Source organism: Ahaetulla prasina, chromosome 1 (assembly GCF_028640845.1).
Source record: "Ahaetulla prasina isolate Xishuangbanna chromosome 1, ASM2864084v1, whole genome shotgun sequence".
Classification (NCBI taxonomy): domain Eukaryota; kingdom Metazoa; phylum Chordata; class Lepidosauria; order Squamata; family Colubridae; genus Ahaetulla; species Ahaetulla prasina.
The window spans coordinates 85036387-85064200 of NC_080539.1; the positions used below are offsets into that span (position 1 = coordinate 85036387).

At 39.4% G+C, this 27814-nt stretch overlaps 2 protein-coding genes across 3 annotated transcripts in view; one reads left to right on the top strand and one right to left on the bottom strand.

The window, feature by feature from the left end:
• Window positions 1-3507: 3507 nt before the first annotated feature.
• On the bottom strand, window positions 3508-14093 carry TAF5L (TATA-box binding protein associated factor 5 like). The gene is made up of 5 exons (XM_058166752.1): window positions 13751-14093; window positions 12370-12514; window positions 9617-9721; window positions 8051-8775; window positions 3508-5906 (listed from the first exon to the last, which is right to left on the bottom strand). The coding sequence occupies exons 2-5, from the start codon at window positions 12509-12511 to the stop codon at window positions 5109-5111; spliced, it is 1770 nt and encodes a 589-aa protein (XP_058022735.1). The 5' UTR covers window positions 12512-12514; window positions 13751-14093; the 3' UTR covers window positions 3508-5108.
• Window positions 14094-14258: 165 nt separating this feature from the next.
• Window positions 14259-27814, top strand: part of URB2 (URB2 ribosome biogenesis homolog) — a 29954-nt gene continuing 16398 nt past the window's right edge. The window contains exons 1-7 of one of the 2 annotated variants that reach the window (XM_058166760.1): window positions 14260-14638; window positions 16346-16482; window positions 18539-18715; window positions 20440-23821; window positions 25064-25224; window positions 26392-26502; window positions 27491-27724. In XM_058166760.1, the coding sequence (XP_058022743.1) occupies window positions 16357-16482; window positions 18539-18715; window positions 20440-23821; window positions 25064-25224; window positions 26392-26502; window positions 27491-27724 (4191 nt within the window). In that variant the 5' untranslated portion in view covers window positions 14260-14638; window positions 16346-16356. Of the gene's footprint in view, window positions 14639-16345; window positions 16483-18538; window positions 18716-20439; window positions 23822-25034; window positions 25225-26391; window positions 26503-27490; window positions 27725-27814 lie in introns of those variants that run through there. The other variant, XM_058166770.1, reaches the window with a different exon arrangement.

Consider the following 27814-nt stretch of genomic DNA (forward strand, 5'->3'; position numbering starts at 1 on the left):
ATTAAATTTGTAACATGATTGTTAAGTAAATCTGGCTTCCCTATTGACTTTGCTTGTCATGTTACAAAAGGTGACCCCATGACCCCAGGACATTGCAACCATCATAAATATGAGTCACTTATCAAGCATCTATATTTTGATCATGATGTGTTGCAACAGTCATAAGTCACTTTTTCCAGTGCCGTGTAACTTTGAATGCTCATTGAAAGACTGATTGTAAATTGAGGACTGTCTCTATTTTGGCATTGAGCAATCTCACTAACCTGTCCAGAAAGGAAAATTTGTATATATTTTTTTTGAACTGGAGCAGAATGAGAGAAAACAGAGAAGTTGCTGGAGAACAAGTTGGATTGAAAATCTTCACATGTGGTGCTACTTCAATGTGGTGCATGATTGTTATTATTTTTCTGTACAGTCTCATGGTTGCAGTCTAATCTTTAGTGCACATTCTCAAATTGTACGTACCATAAGGACATTTTCTTCTGTCCTTCTTTCGTCAAGTATTTTGTGTTCTCTAGTGAAATTTCTATCCCATCTCTTTTATAAAGATTTTGAGACACTAACAAAGCAATTCCAATTGGAACATTTGTTTTCCTGTAGGTTTTTGTAAGTATAAAATTAAATCACAGCTTGTAATGACCATTTTTGATAGAATTGGATTAGAATAACCAACGTAGACCCTAAGAAAGATCACTGCATTAATGTGTTTAAAAAGCTTTCGACATAGAGAAGATGGCCATCAAGTTGCATAAGCAAACAGCTACAATGCCTCTTACATTTGTTTATAGGCCAACCAGAAGCAAATACTAAGGAGACAATTTTAATTCTGAAGTGGAAAGATAATGCAATTTAGGCTCTTATTACACGTTATATGGTTGCACAGAATAATAATACAGAACTGGAAGAGTTCATGTAAGCCACTCAGTCTAATGCCTTTTTTAGGACATATATCCAAAGAACACATCCACAAAGATGGCTTTATACTACTTGAACACATCCAACAAAGGGGAGTTCTCCACTTATCCTGGTAATTAGCTTCACTGTCAAATTGCTCGTTAGATACTATTTTAAATAACATTCAATCAGAATCTACCTTCATGTAAATTAAATCCATTAGTTAGTGTCAACTGTGGTAGAATTATAGTTAACATTCTTGACTTTGCATTCAACATGCTATCATGTCCCCTCTCAGTCATCTTTTTTCATGGTTTAACATACCTCACTCAATTTTTTTCTTTAGATTTTAGTTAGGAACATCTTCCATGATCGTCTTTGAACCTGTTCTATTTTTTTTTTTTTAAAAATCAGAGCTGAAGAAGCTTCTTCGATGAGAAGTGAAACATCTTCAAAGAAAAATAAGAAAGCCCAGTTACTTCTTGAAAAAGCACTTTTGGACCAGCACAAAGTACACAAAAGCCCTCCTGGTCATGACTGCCACCTGCTCAAGGATTTCCAAATTGCAAACCAGGTCTGGGGCAATCCAGTACCAATGATGGTAAAGTTTCAGATCTAGAAGACCCTAAAACTCAAAGCACCTTTGGGACAACTATGATCTGGATGACTGAGAATCTTCATAGACATAAAAATGCATGTTTTCCTTGGCTTTTAACTGTTAATTACTTTCAGTGTAAGTTTAAACTTCTCACATTTTTTGTCAATAGTCTTGAATACCTGCCTGGATAATAAACAAATAGACTGAGATATAAGGTATATGATCTATATAGCATCCGATAACAATTTGATTTTAGGGCTCAGCTTATTGTATAAGACAATGTCTGTATTAGCCAGCTCCAAAACACAAAATGTATAAGGCTTTCTGTTCATGTTGAATTGTATTTATTACGATTCAACTCAGCTCTTTAACAACATAAGACTATGCATTTAAACAATTGTGCTATTTTAGATCAATGGAGCTTAATTCTTGTTGTCTGTGGCATAGTCTTACTGTTTGTGGATGTCTGTGGGTTTTTGTTGTTTTTTGGAATCATCATAGCCTAATCTCAATAATCCAATAAGATCTGTAGGAATTTTGCTGCCATTCTGATTTAGAAATTCTTTTGTTTTTGTGTGTGCCCGTCTTGTATGGACAGCTAGAATCAACTAGTCTCATCCTTGCAAGAGGTAAAGGTAAAGGTTCCCCTCGCACATACGTGCTAGTCATTCCCGACTCTAGGGGGCGGTGCTCATCTCCATTTCAAAGCCGAAGAGCCAGCGCTGTCCAAAGACCTCTCCGTGGTCATGTGGCCGGCATGACTCAACGCCAAAGGCGCACGGAACGCTGTTATGTTCCCACCAAGGTGGTCCCTATTTTTTCTACTTGCATTTTTACGTGCTTTCAAAACTGCTAGGTTAGCAGAAACTGGGACAAGTAACGGGAGCTCACCCCATTACACGGCAGCACTAGGGATTCGAACCGCTGAGCTGCTGACCTTTCGATCGACAAGCTCAATGTCCTAGCCCCTGAGCCACCGCATCCCTTCTGCAAGAGGTAAGAGGGGCATGAATCAGAATAAAGGTTCCCACACTGTGGAACATACTTCCCCAACAAGAGAAGCCCTGGCACAACCATACAATATCTGCCATTTTAGAAGACATTTTTTCAACAGGCTTTGGCACCTAACAAGATCTGTTGTCTTTTCCTTTTGGTCTGTATTTGTTTAACGTTCAGTTAATTTACTGTGCATGTTGTGGTGACTAGTTTTAGATGTGTAATTCATGCTTCTTCAAAAATTGCTACTGAACTGAATTTTAAAGTGATGGAAATAGAAAATAATCAAATGCATGAGTACTTGAATTGTCTTTGATTTAAATGTAATGAAGCTTAGTGTCCTTTGTCAGCGCTCCTTTTCTCTTTCAAATTAAAGTCTCTATTACAGAGGTCTTCAAACTTGTCAGCTTTAAGACTTGTGGACTTCAACTCACAGAATTCTTCAGCTGGCTGGAAAATTCTGGGAGTTGAAGTCCACAAGCCTTAAAGCTGACAAGTTTGAAAACCTCCACTCTATTATAACACTTTTCTCCTCAAAAGTTGAGCATTCCATCTTAAAGAAACATAAAAACAACAGCCAACATTGTGCAAATGTATTTTCACTTGTGTAACAGAATTCCTCTATTTTTCTCTGCAATTCTGTGAGCCCTCCAAAATCTGCCCAGGAATATCACAATTGTACAACACTGAGTGGGTTTTGAGGACTGCAGAGGGAATAAACTTTCATATATTATGGAAAGAAACCCTGAATTAGATTTGCTTCCTGGATATCGCTATTTATATTGCATTGGTTTTTTTTAAGCATCAGAAACTTTTGTATACTTTTATTGAAGTTGATAAGAAATGGTTACTCATTTTAATGCATTTTAAAATAGCAATCAGAAATTTAAAACATGTTATTCTATGTTAGGTTTGTTTAAAATCTGCTTTCTTCAGCCTCCCCTTCTTTACAAAATATATAAATTAAGTGCATAAAACATGAATAGCGCTTGCAGCACATATCTGGGTAAGAAACCTGTCATGGATTTTATTTCAAGCGAAATTATGCGATCCATCAACATAGAGTCCACAATGTGAACAGACATAAAATTCAGAGCCTGCAAACATCTGGCTTAAAGTATTTTTGGCTGAAAAAGACGTATACAAAAATTAATATATTTGGGAAAATGAGGCATACAAGATGTGTAAAAAGTATGTTAGGGAAAGTTGTATACAAAAATGTTTTCAGTTTAAAAAAAACAATTTGCAAAATGGTACAGAACTCTGAAGAGATGATTTTTGTATATTTGTTAGACTGACATGGACAAGATAGAAAAAGATCCTTACCCATGTGACAAAGTTAGATTTATCTACTTCATAAAATCTGAATTCCATACAGAGATGCCAAACTTTTCTCTTTAAACTAAACATTTTAATTAAAAAAAATACAAAATCTTTTTTCCGAAAGCAGAAATATTTGATCTCTTAGAATGAAGAAATTAAAGTTGCTGTTCCCATCTCCCGCTCCATTTTGCATGCTGACACTGGTATATGAAAACATACAGAAATGTTTATTTCAGTGAAAATCATCAGATATTGACAAAGCTTCTATTAATTAATGATGTAATGATACTAGCTTCCATTCCCTGGATATTTTTGTTCATATGGTCTGCAGATAATGTTTCTGAGGAGGGGAATTGTCTTTCTACATGGAGTTGAAATGTGCTACAACAAATTTAGCCGTGTTTTGCTGGTTCCTTCCACAGCTAATTATTATTTCATCGATTAATCTAGTATTTTTATGTCATCATCACAGTGCAAACAGATCCAGGAAAACCCCAAATTTCTGATCTAGGAATAGCTGCAAATGTTATGGTCCGTATAAAGAATTAAAACCACTTTATATATTTAGTAGTGACAACAACTGCCACATATATTTTAAAAAAAATACAATGGCAACACTCTTTCTCCTTTAATCCCCTTCTAGACTCTTGAAAATCAACTGCAGAAGGTTGGGAAATCAAGAGATTGGGGTGGGAAATAGTCTTTCCTTCCTCTTCACTCACCCGGTTCTCTTTGTTGGATCAAAGAGATCCCATGGAAGGGAAGGGTTTTTTTATTATTTAGATCTAATCTCATATCTTTTATGCTAATGAGTTGGGAAACTGCCCTTTGGTGTTACTTTAAACATTACTGAAATGTTATATTTTTGGGAACATCCTCAGAACAGAATATATTTTTCTACCCAAGGTGATGTTAGCTGTACTATATAATTGCTATTTAGACAGTAGTAGGTAGGATGTTCCCATCAATGCAGGATATTTAAGTGCAAATGCTCCAGTGATGATTTTACTTGTTTGGACCAGGCTTTGGACTACCCCTATATCAAAATATTCTGGGCTGTTCACCTTATTACATTGCTTCCTAACTTTGCACTAATGTAGAACTACAGTGAAATTCTTCTATTGCTCTCCCTTCCTATCATTTTTGCAAAAATAAAAGATACTTTCAAATACAGTACTTCCATCATTCTGGTTGTCTAACAAAGGGAGAGGGAAAAATTCACAGTCAATTATATATAATCTCGGTTTATAATAGACTCTAGTTTTTAATAACATTTTCTGTCCCGTTTTCAAAAAGGCTAATGTTCCTGATTCTCTTGTGCAATTCCAGTCACTAAAAGAAGGTTACAGGCCATAAACTGTACACTCAGTACATTACTGATCTGTCCAGTATATACTCCAACTAGCTCGCTGGAAGAGCCATCTACAGGAGCATTGCAGTAAGTGTTTCGAATATCCCAAACGCGTACAGAGTTGTCCATTGATGCAGAAGCAATCAAACTACTATCCGGACTAAAAGTAAGGCTGGTGATATTATCCGTATGGCCCCGCAGTTCTTTGTACAGCGTTCCAGATGCCAAGTCCCACAATTTTAAGCGCTGGTCTTCACCTGCTGAGGCCAAGTACTTACCATTGGGAGAAAAGGCAAGGGACAGGACAGGACCACGGTGACCTGTAAACAGACGTACTGTGTTTCCTTGCTGGGTACTCCAGAGCCGGACTGTTTTGTCTGTAGATCCTGTTGCCAAGTAGTTAGAATTTGGATGAAACTTGATGCAGTCGACATCTGCTAAATGGCCTGCGTATATCCGTAGGGGATACGTCCGATCAAATGACCAGAGTCTTGCTGTACGGTCATGAGAAGCACTAGCAAAGTACAAGCTGCAAGGGCTGATGTCCAGATCCCACACCGGATAAGCATGTCCTTGGTACAAGACAGTGTTTGTAAAACATCCAAGATCCCAGTATCTGATCGTTGTATCTTCAGAGCACGACAGCAATCCTGAACTGTCTGACAAAAAACTTGTGCTGTACACTGGTCCAGAGTGCCCTCTTAATAACTTCATTTCAGTTCCTATATCATCATCCTCTTCAGCCTGTAAAAAGAATAAAGAAGTTTCTTCAGACTTCGATGTTGTTATCAAAGCAATAATAGCATTTTTACCAGTTGCAACTAACATAAATAAATAGGCTGTCAGTGAAACGCTCCCAAGCGCTGGTAAAAAATGGTCTTCTTGAGAGTCCTTTTCAAAGACCAACTTGGCTGCCAAATTCTATACTAACTAAAGTTTGTGGATCAAATACAAAAGCAGCCATATGAAGAAAAATCAAACTTGGATATTTTCAGCTTGTATACCACTAATATTTTAATCTAAGAAAGAGCATCTGATTCTACTTATTCTCTTTCTGGGAGAACATAGGCCCATCAAAATTTAGTTTTAAATGGAAGCTATAAAACTATAGTTTTAAATGGAAGCTTTATACTGTAGTTTTATAAAACTATACCTTCCATGGAATTAATACCTCATTCAGAGACTAATCAATCCAATATCATTGCCCTCAACTACCATTAACAGCAAGCAGGCATTTACATGAATTATCCAATGTTTTTATAGAGAAGTAGATCTGGGTGTCAACAATATACTGATTAAACCCAGCTTCAAATCCCTTGTCGACCTCTACCAATTTCATGCAGATGTTGAGAAGCACTGAAAATGATATGGAGTCTCAAGGGACACCATATAGTAGCTGTCATTTCAAAGAGCAATTGTCTCTTAAGAAGTACGATCTGAAATGTACCTGAGGAATGGAAACAGGCGCTGCTATTTCTATTATATTCTATATTTCTATATCTGATCCATGGTGGGAATATTAAAAGTGCTAGCAGGTCAAAAAGAATTCTCTACATATCTTACTAAACCATAATAACTTCTTGTGCAGATATACACCAACAGCTGGAAGAATTAAGATGCTTTGCATCTTCTGCAAATATTTATTATTTGGATTATGTTAATAGCTGGATGTATAATAACATGTAACCGGGTCTTGCTTGCATTATTTGTTTTTACAGACAGAAAACTGTATGGTGCAAAAGATTCTGTACCATTGTTTTTAAAGAAAAAATAATAAAATATACAAATCTTGCGCTATAATCAGAAGACTGAGAGACCCTTCAGTAAGATGTTCTTGCCATCACCCTCAATTCTATTAAAAATCAATAAAATTATATATAGTATATTTATACCGTAAGCCAGGGATCCCCAATCTGTGCGCCATGGCCCACTAGTGGGCCGAGGGATTTACAACCAGGCCATGGAAATGGGCAGCGAGCACATGCATGCACATCCTCACTTGCAGGAGCAGCAAGTGCTCCATTTAAGCAAGCAGCAGGCATGTGTGCACACTGCTCGCACAAATGGAACTGCACACACATGTGCGTTTGCTAGCCGCTCACACAGAACCATCCCCTCTTCCCCTGCCTGTTCGGAAAGACAGAAACGTTGGAGAACTCTGCTGTAACTGAAGTCATTTATTTGATCATTGACCAATCTGCTTAGGCATTAATTGCACAAGACTACTTTAGGAATTATTTTAGGCAATTGCAACACTGCTGCGTTTAGGCAGTTATGCCACATACAGTAGGGGTAGAAATAAGAGCTAAATTAATCATGCATCTTATTGAATTCTGTCTCAAAATCGCCCTGAACATAGTTCATGAGTTCATACAGGGGTGCACGTGACCTATAAGTAACTTTCCTTCTAATGAGCAAATTTGAGATTATAATTTAAAGCACTTTCTGAGTCTCCCTTTCTGACTCAAATATTATAACTCATCTCGATTTGTGCCTTTAAAAAGTTGAGGTGTATTACCATAAATGCAAATGAAAAATGAAATTGCCACCATAAGGAGTCATAATCGGCTAATGAAGTGTGCAATTTAAGAAGGACAAATATTTGATCAGTTCTACTATTATCAGAGGTGGGAAAATGGGCAGTTTTAACTTAAATCTTTTCCCTGGCAAACTATTATTGGCTCCCTATCATTTCTCACTGTCCAGTCTACCCATGTGACTAATAGGTAGAAGGAAAGCATCAGCGTGAGGCAGATTTTGCTTTTGGTTTGGTTGTGAGAATGTGACAATTTTGAAAACCTTTAACATAAAGCATTTCATTATAAACGTAATACATTCTACTCATGATTCAATTTAAAAAAAAATCAGGATAACAAGATGCTCTGGACCTCTTCATCTAAGATATCACAGGCCAAGTGGATTCGGGAAACATCTACTGAGTGAGGCTCAGATTTCAGCTTCTTGGGCCGCAAGCTCCACAGCTTTACACAGGAATTGTCAAAACCAGCAGCCAGCAGCTTGCTATTTGGCGAGATCGCTGCTGTATTCAACAACTGCTCAGTATTATAGAATGCATAGAAACATATGGTAGTAAGGGATGGTGGCCCATCTTTGACTCTTTTAATGCTATCTTGCAGGAGGTCCAAAGCTGCTTCATTTTGCAGAATGGAAGCAGGCATATCAGTAGGTTCCAGGCCATTGCTCTCACTGCGTGAAGAGCCACCACTAGCATAGAGCTGGTAATCTACTCTCTTGGCGGGTTGCACATCTAGATGAATATGCAAGGATAGGACTTTGCAGAGAGCACTGTTATTATCACTCTGGAGGTAGCGGAGGAGGAAGTTGTAGCTCTCTTCCTGAAGGCGGATCACGTATTTATTGTCCAGAAATGCCCGAAGCTTGAAATTGGACAGGATGTCTTGAATTGTTAATGTAGTTTGTAACTGTTCAATGATGTCTTTCTGGCTGGCATTCTGTAAGAACATCCCATGGAAGCGACTGTAGAAACTGTCCACTGTGCTCTTTAGGCCATTTTGGACCATGTTGAGATGGAGGTAGACAAAGAGAGGGTACAGGAGAGGCATCACTTCCTGGCTATGCTGGGAATCTGAATCTAAACATCAAAGATAAAGAAATGTCATTTTTCCTCACTGAGTGCTCATCAGATATTAAGGGTGAAAATTAAGCCAGCCATCTCCCACCCTATTTACAGATAGCCTTTTGATTACATTGTTTTAAACAAATCAAGGGATACACAACATTACTTTTTGTTCATTAAAAAATGTAGGGTAATTCTAAAACTTACACTAGTAATGAACACTAGGAACACTAGTTATGGCAGAATTAGGGGTGGGCAGACAAGTAGCCAGTTACACTGTGGCCCTTTAAAAGAATTGCTCTGGTCACAGAATGCCATTCTGTCTATGGAACTCCAGTCAGACAAGGTGCTCGGCTTCTTTACTTTATTCTGGCATCTTTGATAGAGAATAACATGCCATCAGAGCAGGGATAAGAGTTAGAAATGGAAATTGCAGAGACTAACTTTCCAATGGCTTTTGAAAAATCACATTCTTGCCCTAATGACTAAAGGTTGCAACTGCAACTGACTGCAGCCGTTACCATATATCTAGAGAGCAAAGGGGTTGATGGGTAAGTGTAGGCTGCAAATGGCTGCAGATGGGCCCAATGCAAACACCTCCCCATTCAAGCAGAAATATGCATCCTGCATGCTGATTGGTTGATCAGACTTTGTTCTGTGCATTGTTGTCTTGAGTACTCCCTACCCAGAATGTTAACATTTGCAAATGCATGAATACAACAGCTATGCAACTGTCTACAAAGGACGAAAGCAGGCATGCAGTGCTGGAGAAATCTGCTTGACCCTTAAATCTGGCATACAGTGTCAGGAATTTTTCACTTAACAAATCTATGGCTCCAATCTGGATTTTACCCACCTGTCAGAAAGTTGCGCAACCGCCCAAACTGTACTTCATATTGTTGGGGCTCTGCTAAGCAGGGTGCAGCAGAAATCACATTTGTACAACCCGATTCAGATTGTACTAAAAAAATAAATAAACAAAAATGAAGACAATTGGCTTTCGAAGGCATTGAATGCTGCAATGTAACTTTCTGTTTTTTTATATTGAAACACATAATTTCTGCATTTTTAAAACAATCCAGTAAACATCAGTTTCCCTTATTTTTATAGGGCAAATGGAAAGGGTACCAATCAGGCTGAAAATAATCCACAATGCTTGGTATACTTCTTGTCTGTATATAAAGTTTACAAATAAATAAGCTTGTTAAGGTAATGGCCTACATTTCTATTAATCCAGTTAAGTTTTTTTCATGATGTAGAATGAATTCACACATGTAACTAAACTAATCATGCCACAAAATTTCAAAACAAAAACAAAAACCCTTCAGTATTTAGCATAGCTTGTTATGTATCAGGGATTACTATCACAGAAAATTGATGACACATGAAATGTCAGAATCCATTATTTCTTTCAGCTAGGATTATTTGTAAATTAAGTGGAGATTATTCAACGATCAAATAATCCACTATCATTTTTAGAAGTCCATCTAAATGTCCACCATAAATCCAAAGAACTGTACTTGTACTAATTTTACCTTGAATATAACTATCTATACAATCTAGAATTCTAATTAAACTTGGGAATCACTGTGTGAACTTATCTTACACAATTTTAAAAAGAACATGGGTAAAAGGAATGAAGGAAGGAGACCTTCCTCATCCTCTGAAATTCCACTGAGGCATTTCTATACGATGTACTATAGCATGAGAATAGATGCAAAAATGAGGGATTTCAGGCAAAGACACAGACTCTGATATCAGAGCTCCTGCTATCAAAGGTTACCTTTGTCTGATTTTTAGGAAGACTATCTCCTTCAGCAAATCCTCTCCACCTTCGGGACAAGCAAAGAACTGAGAGGGTCAGATGGGCATCAAATCCTTTTTCCTTCCTGAGCACTGGTTTGGATTCACCTCATTGTGATTATTACCCCACCAACATAATTTTTTAGATTACTGGTATGTCTACAAATAACGCCTCAAGATGGCTAGATCTGTGGCTCAGCATCACTACAGATTCTGTTTATAGTGGAACCTCTACAATTAATTTCCTGTCAAGCTGCTAACCTAAATTTCACAGTTAGCATCCCATAAAAGTCCCACAAGAAGAAATCTAGAAGCAACTTTTGCAGTTAAGTTGGCTAATAGTTCTCAAAAATGGGGAAAAGACACTTTAGGAATATATCTTAATCAGCTTGTGCCATGCAAATCCTCCATCATTTAAATTCTATTAATTTAATTAGGGTCTTGCATTCATTTTCTGTGGGTTTATACAAGTTATACAAAAATAATGAACTCTGAAGATATGGCTGAGGTTATTTAACATGTATTCCAGCATCACTGCAAATAAGAATGATCAGGATATACACCTGTTTTCCTATGAAGCTGTTTTTACTGTTTTTTATACACACACACTTACATACACTAATAATGTCTCCAACATATACGTGAAAAAAACACACAAAATGTTTGCATACAGATGCTCTCCTCTAATGTAACCTGAAAAGGTAGATCAACATAGATTTCAAGGAAAAAGCTAATTCATGCTTATATAAGTATGGCCCCTGGTATCCCCCCACCCTCCAATCGTAATTTCAAGCTGCACACTTTATTGCTATTTGTTTTAAAATGCAGTTATTTCATATAGAACTGTCCAAAAATGACATAACATCCATAAGTTATTTAGATAAATAAATATCCATAGAACCCAGAATTACCACACCAAGATTTTAAGTATGCTATGAGCTCATAAGTTTAGAACATATTAACCACTTCTAAACCACACAACCTCCCATAATTTTATTTCACTTATGAAATAAATGTTCCAATTCAGTGGTTGATTTAACTAATTAACTAAATCAATAAAAGCACAGTTTATCTCAAGATATACAATAATTTAAAGATGCAGTTCCCAAATGAATCACTTTCAAACATTCAGCAATAGCAGTTATTAACTAGATGTTTCATTATATTTTCTTATTTCAAAATCTCTAGCAAGTTTTCCTTGCAAATATTAACTGATTAATTAAAGAACCAATTTAGTCTAGTGGTTAAGGCTGAAAAGCAGAATACAGTGAGATCTAGTCCCACCTTTTAGCCATAAAAACGTTTAGCAGGTTTGGGTTAGTTATTCTCTTTCAGCTCTGACCAACCCACCTCACAGGATTGTTGTTGGAGGGAAAAATAAGAGGGGTATATTCACTGCCCTGAGTTATTTGTAAAAATAATTAAGATGGAATACAACAAATAAAAATAATTGTTATAATTAATTATGAATTTCTAAGTATTATATCTATAATCAGTTATGAAACTAGAAATAATTTCAACTACATACCTGCTTACACAGACATTTGCAGAGGATATCAAATAAGTCAAGAGTGCAGTTGTGACCATGCAATAAAAATCCCACTCCGTAAGTGCACTGCCCACGCAAGTCATGTAAAAAAGGATGGGATTTTGATCATGTATTCACAGCTATCATTTTGACTTTTCTGAGTCCCCCTCACCTGAATGCTGCTGACTTGGATTCATAAATTCAAGTCTCATTCCAAGTAAATGCCTAGACATTTTGTAATCCTATAACAACAAATTCACTGTTTCTTTCTTGCCTACCTGTTAGATTAGCTGCCATTTCTTCAGCCGAGTGACATAGGCGCAGCCCTTGTTTCAGGGGACCTTCGGAGTCTACATACTGCCTGCGCTTGACATAGCAGGAAACAGCCATCTGAATCTGTTCGGTGCGTACACGTTTCATGACCTTAGAAGAAAGAGAAGCAGAATTCTAATTCCAAGGAAACAGTGAAGTTTTATGTAACATTTTCTTAAGACGTAAGTTATTGTAAGCTGCAAGACACTGCAATGTTTCAATCTGAGAGAACTCGCAGAATATTGGAAGGTAGTGTTTAGATTTCAGCATTTTGAAATGGACAATGACAATGAAATACTTTTATGATTATTTAAAATAAAACCTTAACAAAATGTTGAGCAAGGATTTTGTCAATGAAAATTTCAAATTGTCACTGGCCTAATTTACACATCACATAAAACAATGCTTTTAACCAGTCTATTGATCAAATAAACCATAACTGCTGTGTTCACTGACAATCTAACTTTTCAGATTCCATGGGACCCATCAAAAATTAAATTGCTTGGAAAACTTCATTTGCAAATTATTTTACAACACTATTATTGATGATGAATATTCCCGGTGATATCACAGGTGTGGCTTTTCATAATTTACCATGCAAACTGAATTGTTGCCTTCCTTCCTAATTGTTCAGTTTGGAAATGGTATTTTTTCTCTCCATCAATCAGAGACATGTCTCCCTAAATACTACTCCTGCCAGGACCAACACTCTTGGATTGTCAAGTGTTTCTGTACAATAAGCGATAATGATATTTCGAACAGTAGGATAGAATTAAATTTACTGCTAATCTCTACTGTGGCTATTTTGTCTAAGCTCCATGCCGGCTTCTATTTGCTTATCTCCACCGATCACTCAGCATCAAGAAAGCAAAAAGATGGAGCAGAACTCAATACACGGCGGCCAAATATAGAGTCCACTTATTCAAAAGTTTCACGAACTGTGGCTTCATGCTCCCAACGTAACAAGGCAAGATGCACACAGATCATCCTCCCGTTTCTATGCCTTTTCCGCCACATCCGTCCCCGGGGAAAGCACTTGCAAAAACAACAACAACAACAACCAACAACCCCCAAACAAACACGGGGAGAGGAAGGAAAGAAAAGGGGTTTAGAAAAGACGATCGGGGGTCCATGCACGATCTGGAAGACACCACCCACCCCAGCTCTTCCTGCCGCTCCGGCAGCTGCACCGGCGGGAAGAAGGGAAAACCGAAGACACACAGAGCCCGATTTTACCCAGGGAGGGCCCGAGAGCGCTTCCGCGCGCCACGCGCAGCTCGCCTTGCCTCGACTCTCTTCCACCCGCCCGAGCAAAGGAGCAGCTCCGCGGGGAAGAAATATACTCACTGGAGCATTGCAGGCATGGAAGTAGGGAGAGAGCGAGAGAGAGAGAGAGAGGGCGCCCGATCCGCGGCGAACGTGGGTGATTCCTAATGCAGGCACGCGACAGGATTCCCGGGTTCGCGCCGTCAGTCACTGCGCCCAGCCGCGCGAGACGACTCCGCCGCGGTTGCTGGTGGTGTTGCGGAGATCGCGGGCTCCGGTGGTGGCGCGAGCAGTTTTTCCACCCGGGGGAACCTTCTGCAAACTAAGCTGGCTCGGACGTCCCGCGTTGCAAGCTCCGGCGGCGTTAGGAGCTTCGATGACTGTCGCGGCTGAAAACCGCCGCTCCATGACTGACGGAACTGACTCGGAGACACCGAGGGGAGGGGAGGGGAGGGGAAGGAGGAGGAGGGGAGGTGGGCCGAGTGAAAGGCGATTGCGCAGGCGTGGCCTTCTAACCAATGGGAAGGCGCTCCTTCTTTTCGACGCTCAGCTAGGAAGGCCTGCCCGGTTCCTTTCATCCGGATAATTAGGTGACAGAGGAGGACACGAGGAGGTTCCGGAAGGAGGAACACGTGCGTGGAGCATCTGGGGAGCTCGTGGGAAGAGGAGGCGGCCTCGCCGCCGCGGAGAGGAGGAAGCCTGCCGGGGTGTCCCGGGGGAAACGGTGCAAAGAATGTCATCGGAGTAGCCTTGTAGCCTCTGTTGCATTACGGTCCTCCGCAATTCCCGCTAACGCAACTTGTGCCTAAACCGTAGGTGGACTGTGGAAGTGAAGCCCAGTTCTCTTTATTTCAGTCCTCAACTAGCAAGTTGGAAACTGTTGTTATTCGGCAGGGCGGCGAGTTTCGGAAGGCAGCTAGAAACCGATCCTGGGTGCAAGGCTTGATTTGTATGCGGCTCTGCTTGGATGTGAGTTTGCAAACTTCGTAACATTTGAGATAAGCGGCTCCGAGGAAACCACGGGGGGAGCCCTCTTATTTCTTGTGTTAGAAGGCGAGCTCTCCTGGAAGTTATATATTATAGACGGCTCTGAATTTACTGCTTCTTAATTTGGTTGGGGTCAGATGATGGTGAGGCTTGGATCCTTAGCAAGGGGCAGATGCTAGATATAACAGAGTGACAGAGCTGGAAGCCTTGGAGGTCTTTCTTGATTCTTGATGAACGTGTCTTGTCTTTTATGTACACTGAGAGCGTATGCACCAAGACAAATTCCTTGTGTGTCCAATCACACTTGGCCAATAAAATTTCTGTTCTGTTCTGTTCTGTTCTGTTCTGTTCTATTCTATTCTTCTAGTCCAACCCTGTGCTCAAGCAGGAAACCCTATTACAGTTTTAGACAAATGGTTGTCCATTCTTTTCTTTAAAACCTCCAGTGTTAGAGCACCCACAGCTTCTGGAGGCAGGTCGTTCCACTGATTAATATATATTTTAATGATATATTTTGTAATATATGTAATATATTATAGATATTTTGAACTGCAGCTTTCTGTGCTGCCAGAGGGAATTCTGACAAATGTCGCCAAATGTTGCTGCAAGTCATGCAAAGTTAGGTTGGATAGAAATTATAGTTTAAAACAGAGGGCACAAGTGTGCCTGCTGATTGTATATTTTCATGGGGCCATGATGGCGAACCTATGGCCCGTGTGGCCGAAGTGGCACGCGGAGCCATGTCGCCTGGCACGCGCGGCATCACCTGTTCCTCTTCCTGGTTTCTGGCACGCATATGTGCGTGACGAGCAGCTGGCCTTCGTGCGTGCAGCAGTGTCGGAAACTGAAAGAGCTGGTCTTCTGTTTTCCTGCATGATCATGTGCACCGGCCAGCTGATCATCGCACACACATGTACGCCAGAAACCCAGAAGAATGGCTGTCTCAGGATTTCTGGGAATTGAAGTCATCAAGATGAATTGAAGTCCAGATGTTGTAAAGGGGCCATAGTTGCCCACCATTGGCTTACAGCTTGATTCTAATCAGGAAAGAACAGATCTTTCAAAACATTGTTTATTCTGCTAAAATGCTTATGAAGAGAAGTCTAGGCATCTCTTATTATGAGATTATATTTTCCTTCAGCGGATGCTCTCTTTTTATTTCTTAAGTACCAAAAAAAGGAACTGAAGGTCCCCCAGTGTTGTTAGAATAACCCTTCAAAGTTGATTAGCATTTGTTCTTCATTTTTATCCCAATATTACAATGATGGACAGGCAGTGCAAAGGCAAACTTGTGAATGACTACAAATAGTATTTGACTTACAACCATTCATTTAGTGATTGTTCAAAGTTACACCAGCACCAAAAAATGCAATTTATGACCGATCATAAAGTCAATGGGGAAACCTGGGTTTCCTTAATGACCACATGATTCACTTAACCACTGTGCCAAAAAGATTGTAAAATTGGGCACTTAACAACCACCATGCTTAGGAATGGAAATTCTGGTCACAATTGTGGTTATAAGTTGAGGACTACCTGTACCATCAACGAATTCTTAGCAGGAATGAGAACTGAATGATAGAACGTTCCTTTTTCAATCTGGATCAACTATATTGCAGCAGTTTGAAGGAGCTGTCATGAGAATTTGGTTAGAAACATAATTAATATTCAGCTTTAAATAATTTTCAGGTGCTCCTTCCATGGCTGCAATTTACTCTGGTATTCATCTGAAGCTGAAAAGCTCAACGACATCTTGGGAGGACAAACTCAAGTTGGCTCGGTTTGCATGGATTTCTCATCAGTGCTTCCTTCCAAACAAAGAACAAGTAATGTATTTCATTAAATCTTTTCCCTTAAATGCTGTTTTTATGGTAGGAAGTCTTGAACCTGCTCGGCACTCTTTCTTCAGCCAAAAGGGAACTTAGTTACTCAAAACTTTTTATCACTTATTTTTTCCAAGTGTAAGTGAAAATGGCTGAGAATTTTTTTTTTTTATTTGAATTTTATATCCCGCCCTTCTCCGAAGATTCAGGGCGGCTTACAATGTGTTAAGCAATAGGCTTCATCCATTTATATATTATATACAAAGTCAACTTAATTGCCCCCAACAATCTGGGTCCTCATTTTACCTACCTTATAAAGGATGGAAAGCTGAGTCAACCTTGGGCCTGGTGGGACTTGAACTTGCAGTAATTGCAAGCAGCTGTGTTAAACAGACAGACTTAGTCCGTTGAGCCACCAGAGGCCCTCTTTTTGATACTCGAAGCATTTGAATAGCACAAATATCAAATTGTTTTTTTTTTCCACGAGAGGATGTTTTTATCTCAACAAACCATTCTTACTATATTTCTGTAATGTTAGAAATTGTGCTTGAAGGAAATGTAAATATACTGGATATTTCTGTAAACATCAAATGCCATTCTTTCACCATTTTTTAAAGTTTACCTTTAAAGTTTATCCACCTGCCTTTCTTAAAAATATTTCTTTCCCTAGACAAGAGGAGTATATTTGGGGGACAACAATTTTAACCACATTTTAGGCAGATTTTTTAAAAAAGAAGAGGGAGATTTCCTTGCTTTTCTGCAGCTGCTTTATGAAAAGATTTTGAGGACATGCAGAAGGTTGGAGAAAGAAAAAATCTGTTACTCAAGCAGAAATATACTCCTAACATTGGATTTCATCCAAGGAATACCAACGTACCAGGCAGATAGAGATCTTATTGTTTTATTTTTAAAAATTGTACATTGCCTTTTAAAACTAAAACTAAAAAAAATATTAAAGGTACTATCTAGCCACAGTTAAAGATTCCTAATAGCACAGTTAAAGATTCCTAATAGCACCACTGATATTCCTGGGAATATGGGACTTATCACTGGGCACACAAGGCCAACATTGACTGAAATATTTGGCCTATTTAATAAGTTTTTTAGATTAATGTTTTACTTTGTATATTTATGTTGTTTTTATATGGCTGTACACCGCCCTGAGTCCCTAGGGAGATAGGGCGGTATAAAAGTATGAATAAATAAATAAATAAATAAACCAGAGATATGTGATTTAGTATGCTATACAAGGACTGAATTTTGTTAAGTCTGTACAGTTAAGGATCTGTTAGTAGCAGGAAACCTTTTGTAATTTGGGAGAATAATTCATTATTTTCCAGGTTGGTTGCTAATCTAGAAAAATCTAAGAAATGTTCCAACCAACTATCACAGAGAGTATTTGTTCGGCAGGCAGACTACTTATAAAATCTACTTTTTTGCAAAATGTTTAGAGTGTAAGAGTGGATGTCACTTACACTGTTATATGCTAGTAGGTCTCATTTATGTTTCTCTTTGTCATGTAAAATTAAATGTATTCTGCCATCCCACTGAAGTTTCTAATGCTTCCTTGCCTATGAAAATGTAGCCTTAGTATATTTTTGGAAGGGACATATCATCTACCCATGGACACCCAATACACATAGAATCCAAATTTTATGTTTAAATAATCCTTTATGGGGGGTTTGGAAATTGGGAGATGTCTCTTTGATTGTGAGGAAAAGAAAAGAAAAAGAACATGTTTTCCCAGATATAGTCCTACAGGTAAAGGCAGCTTTAGTTGCAAGCTATATAACAGATGTGCAAGTTGGTGAGGGGGTTATTAGTAAGGAAGTAGAATGAATCTATATTTTGATATTGTCACCTCTTTAATCACAATACTGGAAGCCTGCCGCTTATACACAAGTATTGAGCTGCCCTTCCACGTCCCACATTAGTGAAACAGAACTGCTTATTTTTAGGAATCACATTATTTGCCACATTAACTGCTTTGTGTTCCAACTGTCCCTATCCTATCTAAAATAATCATTGTTAATACGTATGGGTATTTTGGGGGATACAGGTCTTACTTGACTGGGTAAGTCACAGCTTGGTTTCCTGCTACAATAAGAAACTTGAATTGCCAGATGAGATAATTGAGAAGCTTTGGATTTACCTGGACAGCATCATTCATAGCAAAAAGCTGCAGAATCTCTTCAAAGATGGAAAAACAGTCACTCTGCGCTTTACAATTACACAGGTATGTTTATACCACAGGTATGTTATAGATCCAGCTTCCTCTGGAAATAGTGCCTGGATTGCTTTGAGATCTTGCTGACTATCTGCTGAACCTTTTCTCTTTACATCACAACACCTGCTGCAAATTTTTCTGCAACTCTTCCATAATAATCTGATACCCCTCAAAGCTGTATTTCTTTATGAACAGCTTTTCCTAGTTTGCAACTCAAAGAATTCCAGCAAGGGAATTCTTTCTTTGCTCTTACAATGCATCTGGAAGATGCCAACTTGGGCAATAATATTATGATCCAGCAGTCATTTATAAACATCTATAAGAGGGTATGTATGTTTAGCACATAGAAACATATTGGTACTGGCAGGAATATGATACCAGTATGTTCATAGAGAAGTGCAGATTGGCAAACTAGCCAATAGCTGGACATTTTAACTTAGTATCACTATTGTGCATTGTAGATATGGATAGCGGTGGGTTTTTTTAAAAAAAAGAATTATTATGTATCTTCATGAGATAAAATTGTGAATGAAAATTTAGAACAATACATTATGCTTTAAAATGTTCATACTAGATCCCATGTCTTCCTAAACAAAGAATATTGATTGTTACACTTGATTATCTTATATGTTATTCAAGAACAAAATCCCATTAATTGTTGTGAAGTTTTAACAGAGCATAACATTTTTGTCTTCCGAGGATAGATGTTTTTGTTTTTTGGTGAGAAAAAATGAGAGGCGATGAGAAGCAGATAGAGGATTCAGTTGATGTGAAACCAGGCAGCACAATCTTGCTATGGGTTGGGAGGTAAAGAAAGGAAATTCTCCAAAGACTGCCTAGGGACTTTTCAGATTTCAAGATTATATTTTTACCTGAATGTCTATGGAGATTCTCAGTCAGTACAGGTCATGGTTGTCCTGAAGATGGTTTTTCAAAAGGCAACTGGACTTTCTTTGTTTTTGCTTGAAGTCATTTTGCTTCTCATTCAAGAAACTTCTTCAATTTTGAATGAATGGTGGAGAATGGAAGGATTTATATTCCTTGCAGTCATCTGGTTGTTTTCACTCTTTCTGAGAGTTGTTGAGGCCACTTAGAGCTGAGGTCTTCAACCTGGTCAACTTTAAGACTTTAAGACTTTAAAACTTTAAGACTTGTGGATTTCAAGTTGGTGTCCATAAGTCTTAAAGTTGCTAAGGTTGGAGACCCCTGACTTAGAGGTTTATTTGTGCCCTCAGGGTCATCTATATTTTTTTACCTCTGAGTTGTATTAAATATGCCTCTCTGAATTCTGGTGTGGTTCTTTCTTCTTAGATGCCAATGCCAACTATGTGGGGCTTGACAATAAGAAATGCTTCTTTGGAGTGACAGTCCACTAAGACAATCATTGCTTTAAAACCAGATAGTGCTAGTATGATTTTTTTTTTAACTAAGTGATTGCCTGATTTGATTTTCACCTTTACAGAACCTTCCTTATCTAGAATCCATTTGTAAAGGAGGTTTTGTCTGTCTGCTTTTGGATCCTCAGGATGAAGCTGAATTTCCATAATTACTGTCATTATAAAGAGCCAGAACAGATCGTTTACCATAGGTAGTAAAATGTAAAAAGAGAGAAAGAAAATTGTTTATATCACGTGATTTAGCAGGTAATAATAAATATACAAGAAGACGCTGAGTTTAATTTTGATACAGATTCTTGAACATAACTTCTGTTTTTTCCCTTGTCTCATCTTTAGGTCATAAACGAAAATCTTTCTCTTGCTTACAATCAAAAAACACTGAAGAATGTCAAGGCAGTGCTAAGCTGTTGTAGCGGCATCCTTTCCAAACCTCCTCTTTCAATAGTTTATACTGCAAAATTTGAACTGCTGGTACATCTTGTGAGTAAGTTGTCCTGGCTAACCTGTTGGCAGTTATCATCAGAAGATGCTGTGTCCCTCCAGTTGTTTGAAGTCCTTCAACTCAGCCTCAGGCAGTACCTTCTAATTCAGCGGCAGCAAAGCAATGTAAATCGTGTATTTGGTCAAGTGACCCAAAAATTGTTACAGCCATGCTTATTGCTTAGATACTTGCTAACAATGAAAGTATGGACTGATGCAGATGACGATCGCATTCATCCACATCTCAGCAAGGAAGTCCGAAATCACGTAGAGAGTTTGCTCAAGGCTGGCATTTTCCAACAGGAGCTCTTGTCATCCTACAGAGAAGAGCTGTTCCCAGAGAAGGAATCCGTTGCCACAAAAATAAAAGGCTTGAAAAATCTACTTCTCCCAGCCAATACAATCCAGGCTTCTTTAAGAGAAGCCACCTTTTGCGAACAAGCTATTCATGGAAAAGTGGTAGCTCATTCAGTGCCTTTGCTCTTCAAGCTTTTTTTAGAGACTTACAATAAGCCCGAAGACCGTTTGGTCTGCTTTCACATGCTTACCAAACTTTACGATTGCTTGCGGATTTCTTGCCTGCGAGGGAAGCTTTGGGACAACCAGCTTCCAGCATCAGAATGGAGCTCGGAGCTGCTTGCGGTGGAGCAGCTTCTCAATTTGGTGCTGAGCAATAATATTTATAACGTGGCCGCTGATCGGATTCGGCACAAGACAGTCCAGTTTAATTTTTACCGTCAGTTAGCCCAGTTGCTGATGAATCATTCGCAGGCCACCATACCTGCCTGGTTTAGATGTCTCAAGGCCTTGATTTCCTTAAATCATTTGATTGTGGATCCCGATTTGGATGACTTAGTGGCCTTGGCTTGGATTGATGCGGAGGTCTCTGAGCCACGAACAAAGAAGGCTCAGACAAGTCTTGTTAGCACCGTCTTCTCCACTTACGCCAAATTGCGCCAGTTCCCAAATCTCTTCCAAGAAGTTTTATCAGTCATTTTACGTCCTGCTGCAGAGGAATCAAGACTGCCACTGTTGCCAGCCAGGATCAGGGCCAAGCTATGTGAGTGTCTTTTGGATCTGCCATCCAATCAAGTGCTGGATATTGTGGCTCTCACGGTGGAGAAATGTCAGACTTTCGTCATTCCTCACGTCAAGGGGGATGCCGACGTGGCCTCAAAGCTTCTGTCCATAAGCACATTGCTGTATTCGGTTCTCTTCCACATGAAGAGTTTAGATGATTCCACTCCATTGTCTGTTGTGCATCGCGCTCAAAACCTGCTGGAGACAGTGCAGAAGAATGTCATCCAAGTTCTGTTTGACCTGCTGAAAAGTTCTGAGTCAGAAGAAACAGAACTTCAGCTTTGGATGGAGAAGGTCAGTAACTCAGCTCTTCTTCTGGCTTGCGTCTGCGTAGAAAGTGATACTCTTTTTGCCTTAAATTGCAAGCAGTATAGCTCTCCCTTAGCCCCGTTGCTTGATGATGATTCTGAAGGAAACTGGGACTTCTCAACCCTATTTCCTGGTTTAGATGCAGAATGTTGGGAGAAGATAAATAAGCTGGTAAAATGTTCCTCCCCAATGAGCAGCTACTGTACCGAATGGCTGGTGCTTCAAAAAATGAAGAAGAAGCTAATGCACACCACCTGTTGGACAGAGGCATCACATCAGGCTTTGCAAAGTGCTGGAGCTTTCATTCTTCAGTCTGGAAGAGCTTCCATGAACAAAGACGAATCGGAACCCTGGGATGGCAGTGCAAGTAGTATAACCGCCCTTACTTATCCAGTGGCACATTGGCACCTGGTACTCTCAAATCTCCCTGTCCTGTTTCCTTATCTTTCTGAGAATGATACAGAGTATATTGCAGAGGTGCTGCTGAGAACACTATTGGTTAAGCAAACCCAGTCAACGTTTGCTGATGAGGACGATTTTTTATTCACGATGGAGAAGCTGTCTAAGGATTTATTGCACAGTTCCCTTCTCCCAGAACTGCAGATGCTGCACTGTTTTTTCCTAAGCCAAATAATTCAGCGCTGTGCTAACGTTCTCTCATCTACATTTCCAGATACTGCCAATCAGCCTCTTCAATTGCTGTGTGCAGGAGATACTCCGTGGTGTGAAGCTATCCCTTCAGGTCATGCGGCCAGCGTAAAGTCCAGCAATGACTTTTCGGGTTCCTGGGCAACTATGGAGAAAGTTGCTCTTAATATACTGCAGTTAGTGAAAGATAGTTCTTACGCTACCTTGGAGGAAGAACCTATCAAAGAGCTCTTGAATATACTGGAGGTCATTTCAGCATTGAATGTAGACGGCTTCTTTCCTTTGGATTTCACACGATGTTTTCTTCTGTTGATTTCTTTGGCTGTTAATACCAGAGCAAGCATTTCTTGCCACAAAGCCTTGTCTTTAAAGTTTTTGGCAACCTGCTGCCACCTTCTAGCGTGCTTACAGGCTGGAAGACATGCAAACTCGTCCTTCAAGGTTTTGCATGCTAGTGATGTTCTCGAAGCTTTCCTCAACTCTATGTTTGCAGTCTGTAAGACCTTTGGCAAGGTCTTGAATATTGATGCTTGGGATGAATTTCTTCATGAGCTCCAACTCTTTTTGGAACACTATCTTCAGGTAGTGCTAGAAAGGAGGCAGAGTGTGAAAGTGAACTTGGAAAAGTTCCTGTCTTTCATAACAAGTTGCCAACCATGCGATACAAGTTCTGGACAGCCTGAGCATTGGAGCCCTGCAGTTGACCGGGTTCTTCTAGTGGCATTAATTTCATTGTGTCATGTTTTGGCCACGTACCTGCAACAACAACCCAATGGAAAACTACAGATTTCAGGAATGCTACCTATTTTTCTTAAACAGGCCATGTTGCGAACAGGAGCGACTATCAAGTTCTGCCTTAGAAACAAGACAAAAGGCCAGCCATTACCTTTGGCTTTTATACCGCATATTACTACTCTTCTAAAAGCAGATTCATTTTGTTTCCAATCTATGCTTCCTGCAGCTGGTGAGAATGAACTACAAGATCCAATGAAACCCAGCAAAAACAGGCAGCTTTTTCACAGGGAATTATATCAAAGCTTTTGTGTTCAAATATTGAGAGAACTTGAGTTGGCAGACGGTAACCTCCAGTTCCTTCACTCTGCTTTGCAGTTTTTGACTGCTTTCTGTTCCATGCCAGAACTGTATCCCCCACAAGTAACTTCAATTGCCGTATTTAATTCGGTCAGAAAATTACTCGCAGGTAAGGAAGTGCAATTCTTATTTCCTCACTTCTCTCCTAAATATTGAAAGGAGAAGGTAGATTAGAAACAGTTCCAGGTAAGCCAGTGTTGAGCAAGTATCAAAAATCAGCACATAGGAATAATAGAGATCATGAAAGAGGTGATAGGTCAGAATTATTACTGGATGGCCACCAATGGCAGATTAATGGCCTCTCTAAAAATGCTTTTTCTATCATGGCTATGAGATGACTCTAAAAGTCCAATAGATTGTTAGCGAAGAAGGGAAACTAGTGACTCTTAACAAAGTTCTAGAGCTCAGAATCTTGATTATATCCTTTTTACCTTATATGTACTTCCTGGCTTGCCGGGAACTCATTCGGTGATATGAAGTTAACATAGTGTACTGAAGGATTGTGAGTTTTTGGGGGTATTTTTGATGAGCTTGAGACAATCCGCCTAGTTTTCTTGCGGTTCCTAGAATTTTTAGGGGATATTCTTTGGCGCCTTAAAGGCATCCTAATCCCCTCTCTTTAGGACAAAAAAAAATAAAAAATGGTTCCAAAATGTTGATCTCCATCTGTTTTAGGGTGGACTCTAGGAGCCATAAAGTGAGGCGCTGGAGATTTTTAATTTTATTTTGAAACAAGAACCGAAGCCACCAAAAAGAATTGCCTACTTAAAATCATATATTTTAGATTTTAATTTCTTTGAAAATATAGTTGATCGCTGCCAGTTGGATGTCTGTAGTAGGATTTCATTGGCTTCTCCACTGCTGTCTGATAGCTTACTGGGCTGGAGATGTTATTTAGTTAGATCACTTCGCTGGGCATGAAGAATATTGCCTCTTGTTCCCTCCCCCACCAGCCCAAAACAGGCCATACTGGCTGGGATAGAAGCAGAGAGTTGTGTGGAATACAGAAGTTACCTGAGAATGGTAGCAGCCTGCCTGTTTTAGAAGCTGGAGGTAACCAAGAGCTATCTAAATCAGGGGTCTCCAACCTTGGTCCCTTTAAGACTTGTGGACTTCAACTCCCAGAGTTCCTCAACCAGCTTTGCTGGCTGAGGGACTCTGGGAGTTGAAGTCCACAAGTCTTAAAGGAACCAAGGTTGGAGACCCCTGATCTAAATGAACAGTTTTGCAGCTTTTTGGCAGTTCTACCATCACGGCCTATGATAAAGAATATTTAGCATATTTAGTTCAACAGTATCTGCAGAATGATCCTTTTCTTTTAGAGACTTCAGGGGTCTCTTGAATATTGCAGCTCCTGAAGCCAAAGGCCAGTTGATTCAAGATCTAGATGTTCCCTTGACTGAATTGATTGCCCAGCTGGTGGAGAATGGTACCATTGATGACTTTTCTACCATGTTGAGGCTGCTGATTGAGGGACTGAATGTTTGCAATCTTTGGAAACAAAATCCTGAAGTAGGAACTATGTTTTGTTTTTGTTTTTTTGTTAAAAATGTATTTGAATCCACGATGCTTAGTATTTGCCTTCATCTAGTTTCATGCTTTTGAATTACTTTATTGCTGAACAGGTTTTCTGTATTGTATTTTTTACATGAAGAAGGAAAAATGAGCCGCGGTGGCACAATGGTTAGAGTGCAGTACTGCAGGCTACTTTTGCTAACTGCCGGCTGCCTGCAATTTGGCAGTTCAAATCTCACCAGGCTCAAGGTTGACTCAGCCTTCCATCCTTCTGAGATCAGTAAAATGAGGACCCAAATTGTTGGGGGCAATATGCTGACTCTATAAACCACTTAGAGAGGGCTGTAAAGCAGTATATAAGTCTTAAGTGCTATTGCTATTGCTAAAAGTGAAAGGTTTACCTATCTAGTCATGTCTGACTCTAAGGTGTGGTCCTCCGCTCTGTTTCTTGGCCGAGGGAGTCAGCATTGTGGGAAGACAATTTCTGTGCTCATGTGGCCAACATGGCTTTATGCCAAAGATGCTGTTACCTTCCCACTGAAGTAGTACCTATTTATCTACTCACATTTGTGTGCTTTCAAACTGCTAGGCAAGCAGGAGCTGGTTCAGGAATGGGAGCTCACCTCGTTGCTAGGCACTCGGATGTTGAACCCAGGCTGCCAGTTCCAGCTGACAAACTCAGCGTCTTTAACCGCTGAGCCATTGTGCCCCCTACATGAAGGAGTTGGGATTAAACCTAGAAACTTTCTGAGTACAAAATGTATACTCTGCCCCTAAATCTTATAGGTATCTCCTGAGTTACATGAGGGTTATTTTTTAGGAATTTTTGTGTAAGCTAACTATTATGCACGAGCAAAAATAAATTGCACCATTCAGAAAAAACGTATTTTAATGCTGCAGTCTTAATCTGTTGATTTAATGCTTAAGTAATGTGCTTACATATCCAATTGTCTGTGCATTGGCAAGCTTCAGAAAAATTCTTTAAAAAATATAATCAGTAAACAGATGTTTTAAGGAACTCATTTCTACCTGTATTTTGTATACTTAAATTTCATTTACTTTTATAAAACCTTTGTTAACCTGATATTTTCTATATTGCATTTTGCTTGCTTTTTTTATGTGACCATGCTTATTATTCTTATTTTCTTGGTATGTTTTGTACAGATAGTAGTATCAGCTGTTACCTTACTGAAAGTGCTACTCAACTGTCCTCTAAGTGGAGAAAAAGAGAAAGTTTTCTGGTTTTCTACTCCGCAGATAATGACTGCTTTAGCTGTAAGTACCTCTGCTGCTGGATTAGATATATGCTACTGAATTTAGGTTGCTGTTTATGTTTATGCTATTGATACCCCCCCCCTCGCCCAAGACACAGACATTGAAAAAAAGCATAGACTTTTCATATTGTAGTCTTGGTCTGAAGATCAAAAACTACATAGCTCATATCAATCCTATCTCAGTGTTCCATGCTTTCTGAGTCTAGTTGCTCTAAGAACACATTGAGTATTATTCCTACTCTTTGCAGCTTTCTGTATGGCCAGACTTCCTGGCTTCCTTAGCAGTGGAATGATATCCTGTGCTTTATTACATGTTGTTGACCACTGTCAGTTTTGAACCTCTGGTTCAAAATATGCAGGTTAATGGCAAGCAGACAGCACTTTGTGATATTTATTTATTTGTATCCTGCCTTTATTATTTTTACAAATAACTCAAGGCACCGAACATATCCCACGCACATCTTTCCTGCTATTTTTGTTATTTTTTTGCACAACACCTGTGAGGTGGATTTGGGCTGAGAGAGTGTGACTGGCCCAAAGTCACCCAGCTGTCTTTCATGGCTAAAGTGAGACTAGAACTCATAGTCTTCCTTTTGCGACCTTCTCACAAGCAAAGTCAATGGGGAAGCCTGGAGTCGCTTAATAACCGGGTTACTAACTTATCAACTGCGGTGATTCACTGAACGACTGTGACAAGAAATGTCGTAAAATGGGGCAAAACTCACTTAACAAAATGTCTTGCTTAGCAACAGAAATGTTGGGCTCAATTGCAAACATAAGTTGAGGACTACCTGTATAGCAAATTTTCAGCGGCAAGAAAAGATTGTGGATATTTACAAATTTATTGGCATTACTGCCTTTGTGGAAAACCACCCTGGAAATGGCTTAGCGGCCGTGTGAATTGAAGTGGGAATTGTGAGGCTGGAGAAATACGCCTCAGCACATGCAGTGTGTGTCCTACTGTTTGTGTTTATTTCCTCCTGATGTAGATGCAAATCAAAGAGGCTTCTCAAGATCCAGTCCTGCTCCCTCTTCTTGCTGTGCCTATCCTGGAAGCAGCGGCTCTTCTTCTTAGATGCGGAGAAGGGATTCTCTCCAACCCACATCATGTTGCTCTTGTTTTTAATATTCTTTTGACTGTCCCTCTTGATCAGAGGGTGTATAACGGCGTCTTTCTGGGAATCCATGAAGTGCTCTTTTCCATATTGCAGTGTCATCCTAAGGTAAGGAGCATCCTTGAAAAACATGAAACACAACCTAATGTCTGAGGGATAAAACTACCGTATTTTTTGGACTATAAGATGCACCGGAGT